Raw genomic sequence first — 13,798 nt, 5'->3', positions numbered from 1 at the left:
CCCTCGGTGCTGACCCAGAACCCTCGGTACTGACCCAGAACCCTCTGTGCTGACCCAGATCCCTCTGTGCTGACCCAGAACCCTCGGTACTGACCCAGAACCCTCTGCGCTGACCCAGAACCCTCTGCGCTGACCCAGAACCCTCGGTACTGACCCAGATCCCTCTGCGCTGACCCAGAACCCTCTGCGCTGACCCAGAACCCTCGGTACTGACCCAAAACCCTCGGTACTGACCCAGAACCCTCGGTACTGACCCAGAACCCTCGGTACTGACCCAAAACCGTCGGTGCTGACCCAGAACCCTCGCGCTGACCCAGAACCCTCTGCTGACCAGAACCCTCTGCTCTGACCAGAACCCTCGGTACTGACCCAGAACCTCTGCGCTGACCCAGATCCCTCTGCGCTGACCCAGAACCCTCTGCGCTGACCCAGAACCCTCTGCGCTGACCCAGAACCCTCGGTACTGACCCAGAACCCTCTGCGCTGACCCAGAACACTCGGTACTGACCCAGAACCCTCTGCGCTGACACAGAACACTCGGTACTGACCCAGAACCCTCGGTACTGACCCAGAACCCTCTGCGCTGACCCAGAACCCTCTGCGCTGACCCAGAACCGTCGGTACTGACCCAGAACCCTCTGCGCTGACCCAGAACCGTCGGTACTGACCCAGAACCCTCTGCTCTGACCCAGAACCCTCGGTACTGACTGGTGATGGTCTGGCCTTAGCGCTGGTTTCTGTGGGTCCGTTTGCTTTGCCTCAGGTTCTGATCAGATGGGCTCGGTCTGTGTTCATCCGGATTAAATACTCTGTTCTCCATGGTTCTTTGTCAGGCGCCGCCATATTTGTTCAGTTTCTACTTGTGTAGGTTTAACCCCTCCATGTCAGTTTTCTGTCCTGCTTGGGTCTCACCCGGCTGGACTTCTCTGCCCGTTTCTCCGCCTCAGCTTTCGGTTCTTCGTCTCCTCTTCTCGTGTGTTTTCTAGTTAACGGCTTGTTACAAAGTTTAGCGGCTGGTTGGAGCCGGTTTGAGCGCATTACCTGGTACGACCGAACATGCACTGCTGGTTTCTTTTGCCACTACCGTAATGACTATAAAAGCTGCCCCGCTAAAACAGAAAGCTCTCAACAAGTTCTAACTGATTTTTTCATGATCTAATATCTAGAAGAATTGGTTTGATTCAGGGTTACAATTCAGTTCATCTGTTAACAGGAGCCTTCTGTAAACACAGTAGTGTAGGAGTCAGTACTTCTCCTTCTCCAGCTCCTCCAGGCAGCGGTCGTGGCCGTCTCTCCCCGCAGTCGCAGCTCCTCTCCTGGGGAAGGCGGCCGGGTTCGGCCCCTGGGCCCCGGCGGCTCCCGCCATCGTTCCAGAGGAAGAGGAGGCAGAGCTGGAGGACGACGAAGCAGGTGGAGGAGCCCTGGTTCTGGTCCTGAAGCCGGATGGGTCTAAACTCATCTCTGCAAGAAGAGCCCGGTGAGGGAGCTGTCCGAACCAGAACCAGGCCCGCGGCAGGCCGACCCGGTTCTCCTCACCTTTCAGTCGCTCTATGAGCTCCAGCTGGGAGCCGGACGCCTCCCCAGACTCTTCTTCTATGGTGCCCTGCAGCTGCTTCAGCACTTCCTGTTGGACACAAAGAGCAGCGCTCCGTGACTGGCTGGGAATCCCAGACAGGAAGTGACAGGAAGTGGGGCCGAGGCAGGAGGCGGGGCTAACCACGATCAGCCAGCAGCGCTCAGACAGAACCATCACACACACACTGGGACAATAACACACACCTTAACACAGAGCAGCAAACAGGAAACAGGAAGTCAGAGTTCCCATAGACAGGAAGGACAAAACAACAATGAGCCAGAGACCAGAACTGGATCAGAACCAGGAACCAGACCCAGAGGGACACACCAAGGAAAAGAAGAGATGCAGACAGAGCGCTCACTCTGACTGATTTTCTGGTTCCTTCCAAAGATCCACATAGAAAGAGACATCCCACTCTGAACAAAAAGCTCTTTCTAATAGCGCAGCGCGTGATTGGACTATCCTGGGGCGAGCGAGAGAGAGAGGGCGAGCGAGAGAGACCCCGCCTCCTCCTCCTACCTTCATGTTGGACGCCTCCGTCTCCAGCTTGGTCAGGTGGTTGGAGTTGTCCTGCAGCTCCTGTCTCAGGTTGGAGTTCTCCATCTTCAGCACCTCCACCTGCCTCAGCAGCTGGTCGTAGGACGCCGCCGCCATGATGGACGCTCTGCCTCAGACCTAAGCCGCACAGGTCAAAGGTCAACCCACAGCTGGTAGACATCAGTTCTACTAAACAGTCTTTCATTTTGAAGGATTTGCTAACCAGAACCGGTTAGTTCATGCATCCTCTGCATGGATCTGGGTCAGGACCAGATACTGCAGCAAAGTTCTGGATGGTTCTGGTTCCTGCACACTGACATCAGAGCCTATCACCGGATCAATACTGATGATGTCACGGCTCCGATCAATAGCAGCTGATTCTCTACCCCCCAGCAGGCGGCCATTTTCCTCTCTCCACCATCTAACCCCCCCTCCTCCTCCATCAGGGAGCATCAATGAATGAATGAATGAATGAATGAATGAATGAATTAGACCCCCCTCACCCCGGAGAACAATGGACACCCCCGGCAGATGGAGGGATGCAGGACGGAGGATAAAGAAAGAGAAAATGGCAGCTCACCCCATCGCTGTCGCCTCCATCAGCCTCCGTCTCCGACTGGAGCGGGTCAGCTGATCGGCCGGCAGCCAATCAGGAGCCGGCCTCCCAGAGGCAGAGAGGGAGGGGGAGCACAGCACCCCCTCCTCCCAGCATGCTCTGCTGCAGCACTGCAGGCTGACTGACTGGGTTACATACACCGGACCAGAACCAGAACCAGTCCAGAACCAGCAGGACCAGAACCAGCTGAACCAGAACCACAAGAACCAGAACGAGCAGAACCAGAACCAGTCCAGAACCAGTTCAGAACCAGCTAAACCAGTTCAGAACCAGAACCACAAGAACCAGAACGAGCAGAACCAGAACCAGTCCAGAACCAGTTCAGAACCAGAACCAGCTGAACCAGAACCACAAGAACCAGAACCAGCAGAACCAGAACCAGTCCAGAACCAGCTGAACCAGAACCACAAGAACCAGAACCAGCAGAACCAGAACCAGCAGAACCAGTCCAGAACCAGCTGACATCATGTCTGGTGACCTCTGACCTCCAGCCAGTAGTGTCATCCGTGGGCCGTCCAGCTGAGCATGCTCAGTAGTCCGAGCGGACCGGTTCTGATGAGCGACTACACAGATTATTAATTAATGATTGAATCCTCTCAGCGTTTCCATCAGGAACCCGGTTCTGACTTTATCATTTCTACACAACACAAATGAACAACACACTGCTGACTGGTCAACCCAACGGAACCGGAACAGAACCGACCCATGTTCCGATTCAAAACCATCAACTCAGGCCTGAGCGATTAATTGTCTCAAAAATTATTGCGATAAACGATAATATTGTTTGAAGTCCATTTTAAACTGATGTAATGGTAATGACATAACAATGTAAACACATCCTAAAAAACTAGATACTTTATTTTGAAAGGAACACTAAACACTGGAACTGGTAAATAAAATAAACAAATCAACCAAAAACCAAAATAATATGGACTCTCAGTCTCCATCTTCATGAATAAAAACTAAACAACATAAAATCAAATGGAAATAAAAACTTCACTTCAGTCTGTATGATATATATCTATCGAAATAATCATTCGATTCAGATAGACGGGCAAATCCGACGACCTTCACTTCAACCTCACCCAGGGTCACCGGGTGTCATCAACAGAAAGAGGCAGGAAGAAACCATAAAGCCCATCAATTTAAATGATCATTTTCATTTTTCATGCGATTAATTGATTTATTGATTTATTGTGACAGGCCTAACCCTGGAACAGCCCAGAGCTATGGACCTGAGCTGGGCGGGGCTACTGAGGGGAGGGCGGAGTTTGCATGGCCCAATGAAAACTCCCAATGGTCAGCCATGTTGCAAATGACAAATATGTCGGATTCATGCTGAATTATTTTCCTGCTGATCTGGGATGTAAATGTGTTTCATGGTAACAGCGTTTCTCGGCATATTGAATATTTCTTTTTAAATCAGACTAAACTGTCGTCAGACGGCCCATTGAATGGTCCCGATTCGATTCCCAACCGCTTCCTGTCCAACTACTACAAAATAAAAGCCTCCACATCCACCGGAAGCTCCTTCCTACAGCAGCTGCACTTTTATTTGTATTTTTTTATTTCCATCATGTACAACAAACATGGTATTGGCATCAGAAGAAGCCGACCCAGTCTGCTTCCATACGGACAGAAAGAACAGAACAAAACAGGCCATCAGGGTTTCCAGCAGTTTCAAATTGTTTATTATTTTATTCAGTTCTGCATCTGGTTGTTTGGCCATGAATTTTAGAAATAAGAAAAGGCTGCAGAGTTCCTTGTGAAAAGTGGGGAAGATGGTCTGGCTTTAAGAAAACGACATTTATGAATGAAAAACTTGCCCAGGATAATTATTACATTTAGTTACTTTTCACATTAATTTTCTTTTCTCCCAATAATAATGTATCTTAGAAAATTCAAGTAAGTTTGGAATTTTAGGGAAAAGCCAGTAGTGAACATCATAACACACATGCATAGAGAAGATGTTCAATATCACCGCCACAAAATAAACAAATATTATCATCAACAGCAAATCCAATCTGAGGATTCATTAGACCAGGGCTGTCAAACTCCAGTCCTTAGGGACGCTGTCCTGCAGTAGGGAATGCTGCAGGACATTCAAAACACAGGAATGAAATGGCTTCATTTCCTCCTCCTTGTTCTGCAGAGCCTTCATCACCTATTATTCTATTCAGGTGCTGCAGCAGAGGCTCATCTAAAGCTTGCAGGGCACCGGCCCTCCAGGACTGGATGGTGACGCCCCTGCATTAAACACCTGAAAAGGTTTGGAAGCTTTTGGAGGAAGATTTAAATCATTTCTTCTCATTTTCCCTTTGAACCTTTGAGAAGAAATGAGATATAAAATTTGGATTTGATACAATAGGACCACAGTACTAGTAAAGCATTCCCTAATTTTTAGTTTTTGAGTTTATTATCTGACCTTAATCAGAAGGTCAGAGGTCAAGAGTCTGTAATCAGGGATCTCATAAAAACATTTAGTTGAACATAAAATATTTTTGGGGAAAAGCTCTAATAATCTTTTGAAATTCACTTTTATTTATTTGCAGGTTTTATTTAACACTGAAGTTTTCAAAAGACATAAAAACTACAGCAGCTAAATATATAACAGTACTGTAGTAGTACTACAGTCAAGGGTCTACACAGTAGTATTACTGCAGTACTCCAGCAGTACTACTGTGTAGCTTTAGCTCCTGCTAACTCCGCAGCGACTCATTCCAGGTTTTTCCCACAACCAAAATCCGCCTCCTCTATTTGCAGAAAACTCCGGATCCTGTCAGCGGGTCCTGGTGGACCGGGACCTGTCCCGAACCGTTCTCGCTTCGGTCCAAACGCCGGTCCGGAACCAAAACAAGAGGCCAGCTAGCAGCTAGGCTAACAGCTCCTACCTTCTCGGTGACCCGGGCTTCAGGCGGCGGGCAGACGCAACCAGCCGGGGAACGGGCCGTCAGAGCCGGTTCGGGGAGCTCATGAATCCGGTTCGGACGGGATAAATGGGGTTCAACAAAGTCCCGAAAAGTTCTACTGAACCCGCCTGGTTGAGGAGCCGCAGCGGCTGCTGTGCTCCGCCATCTTGTTTCTGTGTGTGAGAGGGAAGAGGGTTACTATCGCTGTGAGGACCGGCTGCGTCCTGCCGGTCCGCACAGCTACTGTGTGCGTGCGTGTGTGTGCATATGTGTGCGTCTGCTTGTGTGTGTGCATGTGTGTGTAGATGTGAATTTATGTGTGTGTGTGTGTGTGTGTGCGTGCGCGTGTGAGACAGTGTGTTGCTGACCCTTCTGTGATGATTTGGACCTGGTTCTGACCGGGAGCAGAGAAAATGCTCAGATTAATATTCTGAGCATTTTCATGAGCAGATTATAATCTGGTCTCCTTCCCCACACAGACTCAGGTTCTCTTCCAGAAATAAACCCTGTTCATTAATAAATGTGACCCCGACCTCTTGCTGATGAGATGACCTAGATGACCTCTGACCCTACATCACCTTCTGCTCTCAGGTTCCATCTGCTGCTGTCATTTAGAAATCAGTCGTGGTTCTGACTTATTACGGTAAATAGATTCTTTCTGGTTCCTTCCAGAACTTTTTCTTATGATCCTGCTGCAGTTTGGACCAGAACCGGGCCAGCTGCTTGTTGCCTGGATGACTCTAGTCTCTGTCAACTTGTTTGGTGTGGAAATACATTTTACTAAAAATGAAATTATAGGTGAAATAAATCAAAACTGGACCTTTATTGATAAAATAACATAATCATACAGAGTGAAAATTGTCTCAAAATACCTGTGTGTGTCAAACTGGATTTGTCATTCATTAGTAACTTTGGATGGTTGTAACTCAGTTCACTTGTAAATATGTGGTCAAATGCACAAATATGAAGAAAAATAAAAGTACACACACATTTACAATTTCTACAAATGTTGTAGTTATTTACAAATTCAAATCTTCTTCTATGCCTTTTATTTGTGCATCAATGCGTTGGTGGAAAGCTGCACATCTGAGTTTTGCTTGGAGTTTGTTGGAAGCTGAAATAAATCTCAAAAATCTTTCTGCACTGTAAGCGGATCTGTTTGGTCTACTTATCTAATGTTTGTAGGTTGGATTCCTAATTATCAGATTTATGAGGGTGAAGTTAAAATCTGTGTGTAGAAATGTAACATCTGTAGAAATTGTGTGAAATTTTAATTTGTCATTTCGTCATATTTGTGTAGATGACCACATATTTACAAAACAAACTGAGATGCACAGTCATTTTCTTTCTGCGTTTCATTAATCAAACAGATAAAACCATCCAAAGATGCTTATGGATTATAGATCCATAACTCCTCCTCAGGTATTTTGAGACAATTTCTCTGTTACTGAAATGAATGATGTATTTATAACCCACCAGCCGTTCCTTTGCGTGTTGGATCAGAACCAGAGTCGGTTCTGATCGGCTGGGTCCAGCTCAGCAGAATTCAGTCATTTCATGCATGAAGTCACTCTTTCAAACAGGAAGGCGGGACTTTTACTGTGAAGGGGCTGGCAGGAAATGAGCAGCTTCTTCTCGGCTGAACATTAAAGATGGCGCCGGACTGTTTCCAGCCGTCGCCGCGTTAGGTCAGCTCGGTAGTGACGTCATGAACGGCTCGGTCCCGGATGCCTCGTGTGAACCGAACCTTCGTGTTTGTGCTGCTGCTCGCCTGCAGCTGCACCTTCCTGCTGCTGCAGCTCTACTATTACCGGAACTACGTCAGCAAGGTGAGGGGCGGGACTCCCCGCTCAGGTAAGATGTGCTGTGTTAAAGAGAGTCCGTGTTCAGCCTGAATGGGTCACCTGATGCAGAACAGCTGGTTCCGGTTGGTTCTGGTTCCGGTCCAGATCCTCAGCCTCACCCCCTCTTCTGTTTGAGGAATTTGGACCGATCAGAACAGTTCTGTTGGTTCCTGCACGGTAGAGGTGGAGGCATGAACTCCTCCTCAACTCGCTGGCCCACAGGGGGCGCTGTTGGCTGAGATGATATTTTGCAGCTGATGCGTTCAGACCAACCAGGACCAGAATCAGACTCCGGTCCGTTTGTCTCGGAAGCCCTGGATGCAAGTTTGGATTGACTCAAAACCGAACTGTCTCGGTCCGGTTCTAGTGGACTCTAAAGCGGTCTGAATGCAACTGACCAGAGACGCTTCAGCAGCAGGAAGTTAGCGACGGTGCAGGGCATTCTGGGTAATATATTGCTCTCAGTTGTCATATCGACGGGTTTGCGTGCCGACACCAAGCAAGGAAAAGCAAAATATAAATGATCTGAAGTTGTTTTACATTGATCAGCTTATTGTCCCGTTGCCATGGCGCTCTGCAGCCGCTGTCATTTTTAACCCTTTAATAAAAACGGAACTAATTACCTGAATGTTTGATCATCATCATCAAACAGGATGGAGCAATTTGCTTAGTTCCTGCATCTTGACAGAAACCAGACCGGATTTATATTAGATTTATATCTATAAACTGTTTACAGATTTATATCTATAAAACTGTTTACAGATTTATATCTATAAAACTGTTTACAGATTTATATCTATAAACTGTTTACAGATTTATATCTATAAACTGTTTACAGATTTATATCTATAAACTGTTTACAGATTTATATCTATAAACTGTTTACAGATTTATATCTATAAACTGTTTACAGATTTATATCTATAAACTGTTTACAGATTTATATCTATAAACTGTTTACAGATTTATATCTATAAACTGTTTACAGATTTATATCTATAAACTGTTTACAGATTTATATCTATAAACTGTTTACAGATTTATATCTAAACTGTTTACAGATTTATATCTATAAACTGTTTACAGATTTATATCTATAAACTGTTTACAGATTTATATCTATAAACTGTTTACAGATTTATATCTATAAACTGTTTATATCTATCAGAAATAAGGCGCTGCCATCGTTCTGTGATTCCTGCTCCAGATGGTTTAGTTTGCTCCATCAACAAACTAATAATGTAGATCAATGAAGAAATCCTAAAATCTGACACCGCTCCGTTTCCTTTTTGTGAAGAAGAAAGTGGCTGGTCTTCTTCAGAGGGTTGGAGTCGATTCCTTCAGTAGTTGTAGGTGCAGCGCCTCCACAGGCGACGGGGGGAACAGCTTTTCACTTAGTTTTAGTGCAGTGTGAATGCGAACTACAGTTCTGAAAAGGTAACAACTTTAGTCCCTAATAGAACCGAGTCCACCGGACATCTGCTGTGAATAAACCCTTAGTAATTGTGTGGAAGGAAAAACTCAAGCTGCTGCCAGTGAAATACAGAAGAAGTTTTCAGAGACAAAATAATCTGTAGATTTTCAGATTATAACGGGTATAAAATATTTAGTTTATATATATCAGAGCTGATTTATCAAATTGATGTTTAGTTGAACAAAACCGACTCGCTGTCTTTGTTCCTCCTCATGTGAAGGTGGCGCTGTTAGTAAATGAGACTGCCACAATAAAAGCATGAACAGTCCGAACCACTGATGGAAATCAAAACCGTCTCTGGCTTCACTGCTGATGCTCTAACATTTTAGGTTTATTTGTAACTTTTTTTTTCGCACCAGTCGACAGACATAAATCATTTGATTTAAGATGCTGCGCCTCGCTGTCGCCACACCAAATAAACAGTTGTTTACCTGCAGTACCTCGCTGACCACTAGGGGGTGCCCGCGGACCAGAGGCAGATTGAGAACCAACCTGAAAATCCGACCCAAAAGGTACCAGCAGAACCAAAAGGACAGGCTTAGGAATCCTGGGATGGCGTAGTCAAAGCCCAGATCATTTTAATTGAACCCTTTTATTTAACAAGTGAACAACCCAAAGTTCTGACCCGGTTACAGGACTGAACGCGGACCCAAACGGGTTGGCAGCAGGAAGTCCTAGCTCTGTAACTGAGTCAGTCCTGGTTCTGGTGCAGAACCATAGTCGGACCTTTGCCAGTGGAGTGAGAGTTCTGGACCCTCAGACGGGTTCAGTTCAGAGAGACCTGGTCTGATCATCAACTGGACCCGGACTAACGGTTCTGTGTGTTCTGCAGGAACGGGGCCTCCACCTGCTGGACCCCGCAGGTCATGTGATGTCCAGCCAGGTCCAATGGGTGAGTCAGAAACGGCGCCGACCCGGTCCGGCTCCACCAGACCCTGACCCGGTTTCTCTATCTGCAGCAGAACCTGAAGAAGTTCTTGGCGCTGGCCCAGTTCTTCCGGATGCCGCTGTTCCTGGCCGACAGCGCCGCGCTCGCTCTCTCTCCCAGGATGCTTTGCGGCAGCAGGACCTGGGGATGCGTGAGCCTCACTGCAGCTTCCTGTGCACCGGCCGGCCAATCACGTCCTTCGCTTTGTCGGCTAGCCAATGGCAGCTCAGCGTGAGTGCGCCGCCTTCAGGCTCCGGCTTCCTGACGGAGAACACAGCTTCCTGTTGACGCCTCCGTCTCTGTGCAGCCTGGCTTCCTATTGGCTGCTGAGCAGAAGGGCTTCCAGCTGCTGGAGGTGAGAGGTCGCGACCCCCGACTGGCCAGCCTGGACACCCTGTCAGGAGAAGAGATCCCGCTGCACTTCCTGTTCCGTCTCCACGGTTACATTATACATGTGGGTTCAGGTGCTGCCGGTTCTGGTTCTGGACGGTGTCGGGCTGCTGCAGTAGCTGTCCTTGTCTGCAGGTGGTGCTGCTGTACGAGCGCAGCGGGGGCTACTTGTGGCACGGCGCCCTGCGCCTCAAGGCTACCGCGGACCCGACCTTTGCCCCCTTCAGGCTGCTGGACTATGGGCGCCATGCCGGGGCCTACGATAGGTCAGCGCCTTCAGGTGGGGGTCATGTTACTGTGACGTCACCTGGATGTGACATCACTTCTGTGTCGCCCCTGCAGGCCGGAACTGTGCTGACGGTCGTGGACGGCCTGGACGTTCGCGTCCCGCGCAACATTTCCCGCTTCCTGGCGCAGCGGCAGGAGGCCCGGTTCCTGGAGTGCCGTTACCATGACGCCCACAGCTTCCTGCAGGTGGGTTCTGAGGTGAGCCAGGTGCGGAGTCATCTGATCTCTCTCTCTATCTCTCTGTGCGCAGCTCTACCCAGACGACTCGTCCGCGGCGGCGGTGGAGTTCCGGAGGAAAGCGAAGGCGCTGCTGAGGCTTGCGGCGCAGACCCTGGACCGGCTGGACGTCCCGTTCTGGATCAGCAGCGGCACCTGTCTAGGTAACTTCGGTTCCCGCCCCCACCAGAACCACTGGGCCGGCCGCATCACCTTTCCTCTGGCTCTGCTGCCCCCTGCAGGGTGGTTCCGGCAGTGCGGCGTCATCTCCTACAGCCGGGACGTCGATATCGGGATCTTCATCTCTGACTTCCGGCCCCAAATCACGGCGGCGTTCCGCGATGCCGGGATGTCGCTCAAACACCAGTTTGGAAAGGTCCTGGTTCTGTTCTCAGTCGGACCCGGTCGGTTGGGTTTAGACTGAAGGGTGGTCTGCTTTTATTTTGAAGAGCAGGTGGAGGACAGTCTGGAGCTGTCCTTCCTGGGCGAAGACGTCAAACTGGACATCTTCTTCTTCTACAGAGACGGAGACGTCGTGTGGAACGGAGGAACGCAGGCGAAGAGCGGCAGGAAGTTCAAGTAAGAGTTCTACTTCCTGTTTGTCTCCATGTCCATCTAACACAGGGGTTAAAGTTCAGTCCTGGAGCCGCTGGCTGCCCTGCAGACGGCGAGGTCACGAGGCCGTTTCATTCCTGTGTTTCGTACCTGTGGCTCGTTAGAACCTGCAGGAAGGCCAGCGGCCCTACAGGACTGGAGCTCGACACCCCTGCTCTAACAGAACCAGCCCGATCCAGAACCTTAAAAGCCTCTGGTTCTGGTTCTCAAGTCAGCAGAAGTTCATATTTCTTCTTCTTCTCTAGGTACCTCTTCCCTTCATTCTCCCTGTGCTGGGCGGAGCTTCTAGAGGTCAAAGTTCGTGTTCCATGTGAAACACTGGACTACGTGATGGCGAACTATGGCGCCACCTGGAGCGTCCCCGTGAAGAGCTGGGACTGGAAGTCATCGCCTAGCAACGTGATAGAAAATGGGGTGTGGCCTGTAGCGGAGTGGGCGGGGCTTATCCAGGTGTATTGAGCAGCTGCTGTTTACATCCTGTCTGTCAAACAGGTTAAATAAAACTGTTGGGGAACCAGCGCCTCCTGCTGCTCATTATTATTACCACAGTCGGGTTCCACCAATCAGGAACCTCCGTTCATGCTAAGGCGGGTTGGGCCCAGTTCTCAGAACCTTATGGGTTCCTTTTCCAGATCCCATTGATTTCAGAACCAATCAGAAAGTTCTGGACCTTCAACAGAACCCTAACCCGCTACACTGCTACTTCTGTGTGAAAAAACCAGAACCGTGTGATTTCAAGATCCAGGTTCAGTTTCGCTCTGAACCAGGACTCAGAACCTGACCGAGAAAAAAACCTGCAGATCCAGAACCAGGCCCGGTTCCTAGAGTGGTGCTGGTTCTGTTAACCAGAAACTGAACAGATTAAAGAACTCCAGAACCATCTGAGGATCCTGCATGACCCGGTGTGCAGTAACAGAACCAGACAGACACTCGAAACCGGAACTTTATTTTCTGAACAATTACAATGTCACAGCAGAACCGGAAGTGTTATTTCTGTGGAACTTTGGTTCCAGCTGACAGTTCCAGAACCGGAACCCTGTTCATATGCCACCCCTCTGACGTCACTCAGCCACGTCACGCGGCCTCTCCTTGTGGACCACGTGACCTTTGCTGATGAGGTCCGGGATTTCCACGGCCAGCCAAGGCGCGAGCCCGAGCGCCATGAGGTGCGCGAGCCCGAAGCGCGGCACGTTGCGCGCCCACAGCGGGGCGAAGTGTTCGGTCAGGCAGATCTTCCCGCCTCGGAACATCTTGGCGGTCTTCCCGTCCAGCTCCGGAACCGCTACTTCCGGCGCTGTTTCCGGGTACGTCACCGGGATGTCGAACTCCACGCGAAACTCGTAGCGCAGCAGCTCGTGGACGAACCAGCAAGTCCCGGTCCAGCGCGTGCCGTCCGGGTTGGACTCCAGCCGGAACCAGTCGTTGTCGGCGGCCTTGTTCTGTTCCACGAACCGGATCAGAGCCTGGTACTCCTCCTTCAGCCGCTGCGGCCACAGTGCGCGCTCCCGCGGGCCCGCGTGCGTCTTCAGGAGCGGGATTTGCGACACGGCTCTGCGCGTGGCCTCGTCCGCCATGGTGCCACGGTTCGGTTCGGTTCGGTGGGTTTGTGTCGGCTCTACTTCTCCCTGACGTGGAGCTGCGGCTCCAGAGAAACCGGAAGCTGCTGTAACCTTCGGAGCCCTTTCCGGTCCCTTCAAAGCAAAAGCCCCGGCGGGTTCTGAATGATGCTAACCGGATCAGAACCTCAGAGCTGCGAACCGAGCCGCGATGACGTCACTAACTCGTTCAAATGGTCAACATGAAGAACCTGCAGTCGGAGGTGGGTTTCAAACCGAACAGAACCAGGTTCTGATTCTGTTTGAAAGGAGCGGAACCGACCAAACCCCGTCATCCAGTTCCAGTAGGGCCAAACACGACCTTTCTACCTTTCAGAACCACTGAGGTTCTGGACCTCTGACGAGGTTCTGGACCTCTGACGAGGTTCTGGACCTCTGACCCGGTCCAGCTTTTCTTACAAAGCCCAAAGGTATTCATACTCCCAGAAGTTTTAGATGGTTTTCAGATTTCTTCAATAATAAAGAACCGGGTCCAAGCTGTCGGTTCTGAGTTATCTATATTAGGTCACATGCCCCAGTAGGTCTGGTTGCTGAACCGGGTCCAAAAGAACTGGGTCGAAGTGCTTTCTCATTTGAAACTTGCATTTGGACTCTTTTCAAGGTTCTGAGTTCCCACTTAATGTGGGTCGGATGTTCTGATTCTGCTGGGTCTACAGTTCTGGACTGAGATCCGCTGAGGTGGTTGTGATCCGGATCATCAACATCATTTAGCAGGAAGGAGTCTCAGGCTCCGCCCCCTCTGAGCCAATCAGCAGGACAACAACCAATCAGACAGCAGGAAATCAAACA

General features: G+C 49.6%; 2 protein-coding genes and 1 pseudogene across 2 annotated transcripts; 1 reads left to right on the top strand and 2 right to left on the bottom strand.

Moving 5' to 3' along the window:
- LOC129356199 (adenomatous polyposis coli protein-like) overlaps positions 1 to 5,818 on the bottom strand; it is a 16,554-nt pseudogene extending 10,736 nt beyond the window's left edge.
- Positions 5,819 to 7,260: 1,442 nt separating this feature from the next.
- On the top strand, positions 7,261 to 11,911 carry LOC129356187 (ribitol-5-phosphate transferase FKTN-like). The gene is given in 12 exon segments (XM_055025788.1): positions 7,261 to 7,467; positions 9,789 to 9,848; positions 9,916 to 9,991; positions 9,994 to 10,115; positions 10,192 to 10,338; positions 10,410 to 10,540; positions 10,617 to 10,624; positions 10,627 to 10,748; positions 10,813 to 10,942; positions 11,021 to 11,154; positions 11,233 to 11,357; positions 11,639 to 11,911. Coding segments are annotated over 12 exon segments (1,371 nt in total). The 5' UTR covers positions 7,261 to 7,365; the 3' UTR covers positions 11,853 to 11,911.
- A 407-nt stretch (positions 11,912 to 12,318) lies between these two features.
- Positions 12,319 to 13,091, bottom strand: ufc1 (ubiquitin-fold modifier conjugating enzyme 1). The gene has a single exon (XM_055025798.1). It carries the CDS (start codon positions 12,965 to 12,967, stop codon positions 12,455 to 12,457), a length of 513 nt encoding a protein of 170 aa, XP_054881773.1. The 5' UTR covers positions 12,968 to 13,091; the 3' UTR covers positions 12,319 to 12,454.
- Between the last annotated feature and the right edge of the window lie 707 nt (positions 13,092 to 13,798).

The sequence above is a fragment of the Poeciliopsis prolifica genome, unplaced genomic scaffold (assembly GCF_027474105.1).
Source record: "Poeciliopsis prolifica strain line A6 unplaced genomic scaffold, Auburn_PproV2 SCAFFOLD160, whole genome shotgun sequence".
NCBI classification, from domain to species: domain Eukaryota; kingdom Metazoa; phylum Chordata; class Actinopteri; order Cyprinodontiformes; family Poeciliidae; genus Poeciliopsis; species Poeciliopsis prolifica.
This window is presented reverse-complemented; position numbering and strand designations above follow the sequence as displayed.

What these genes read in the sequence shown, in the direction of transcription:
- ufc1 (XM_055025798.1), bottom strand. Translation starts at nt 12,967, where the DNA reads ATGGCGGACGAGGCCACGCGCAGAGCCGTGTCGCAAATCCCGCTCCTG.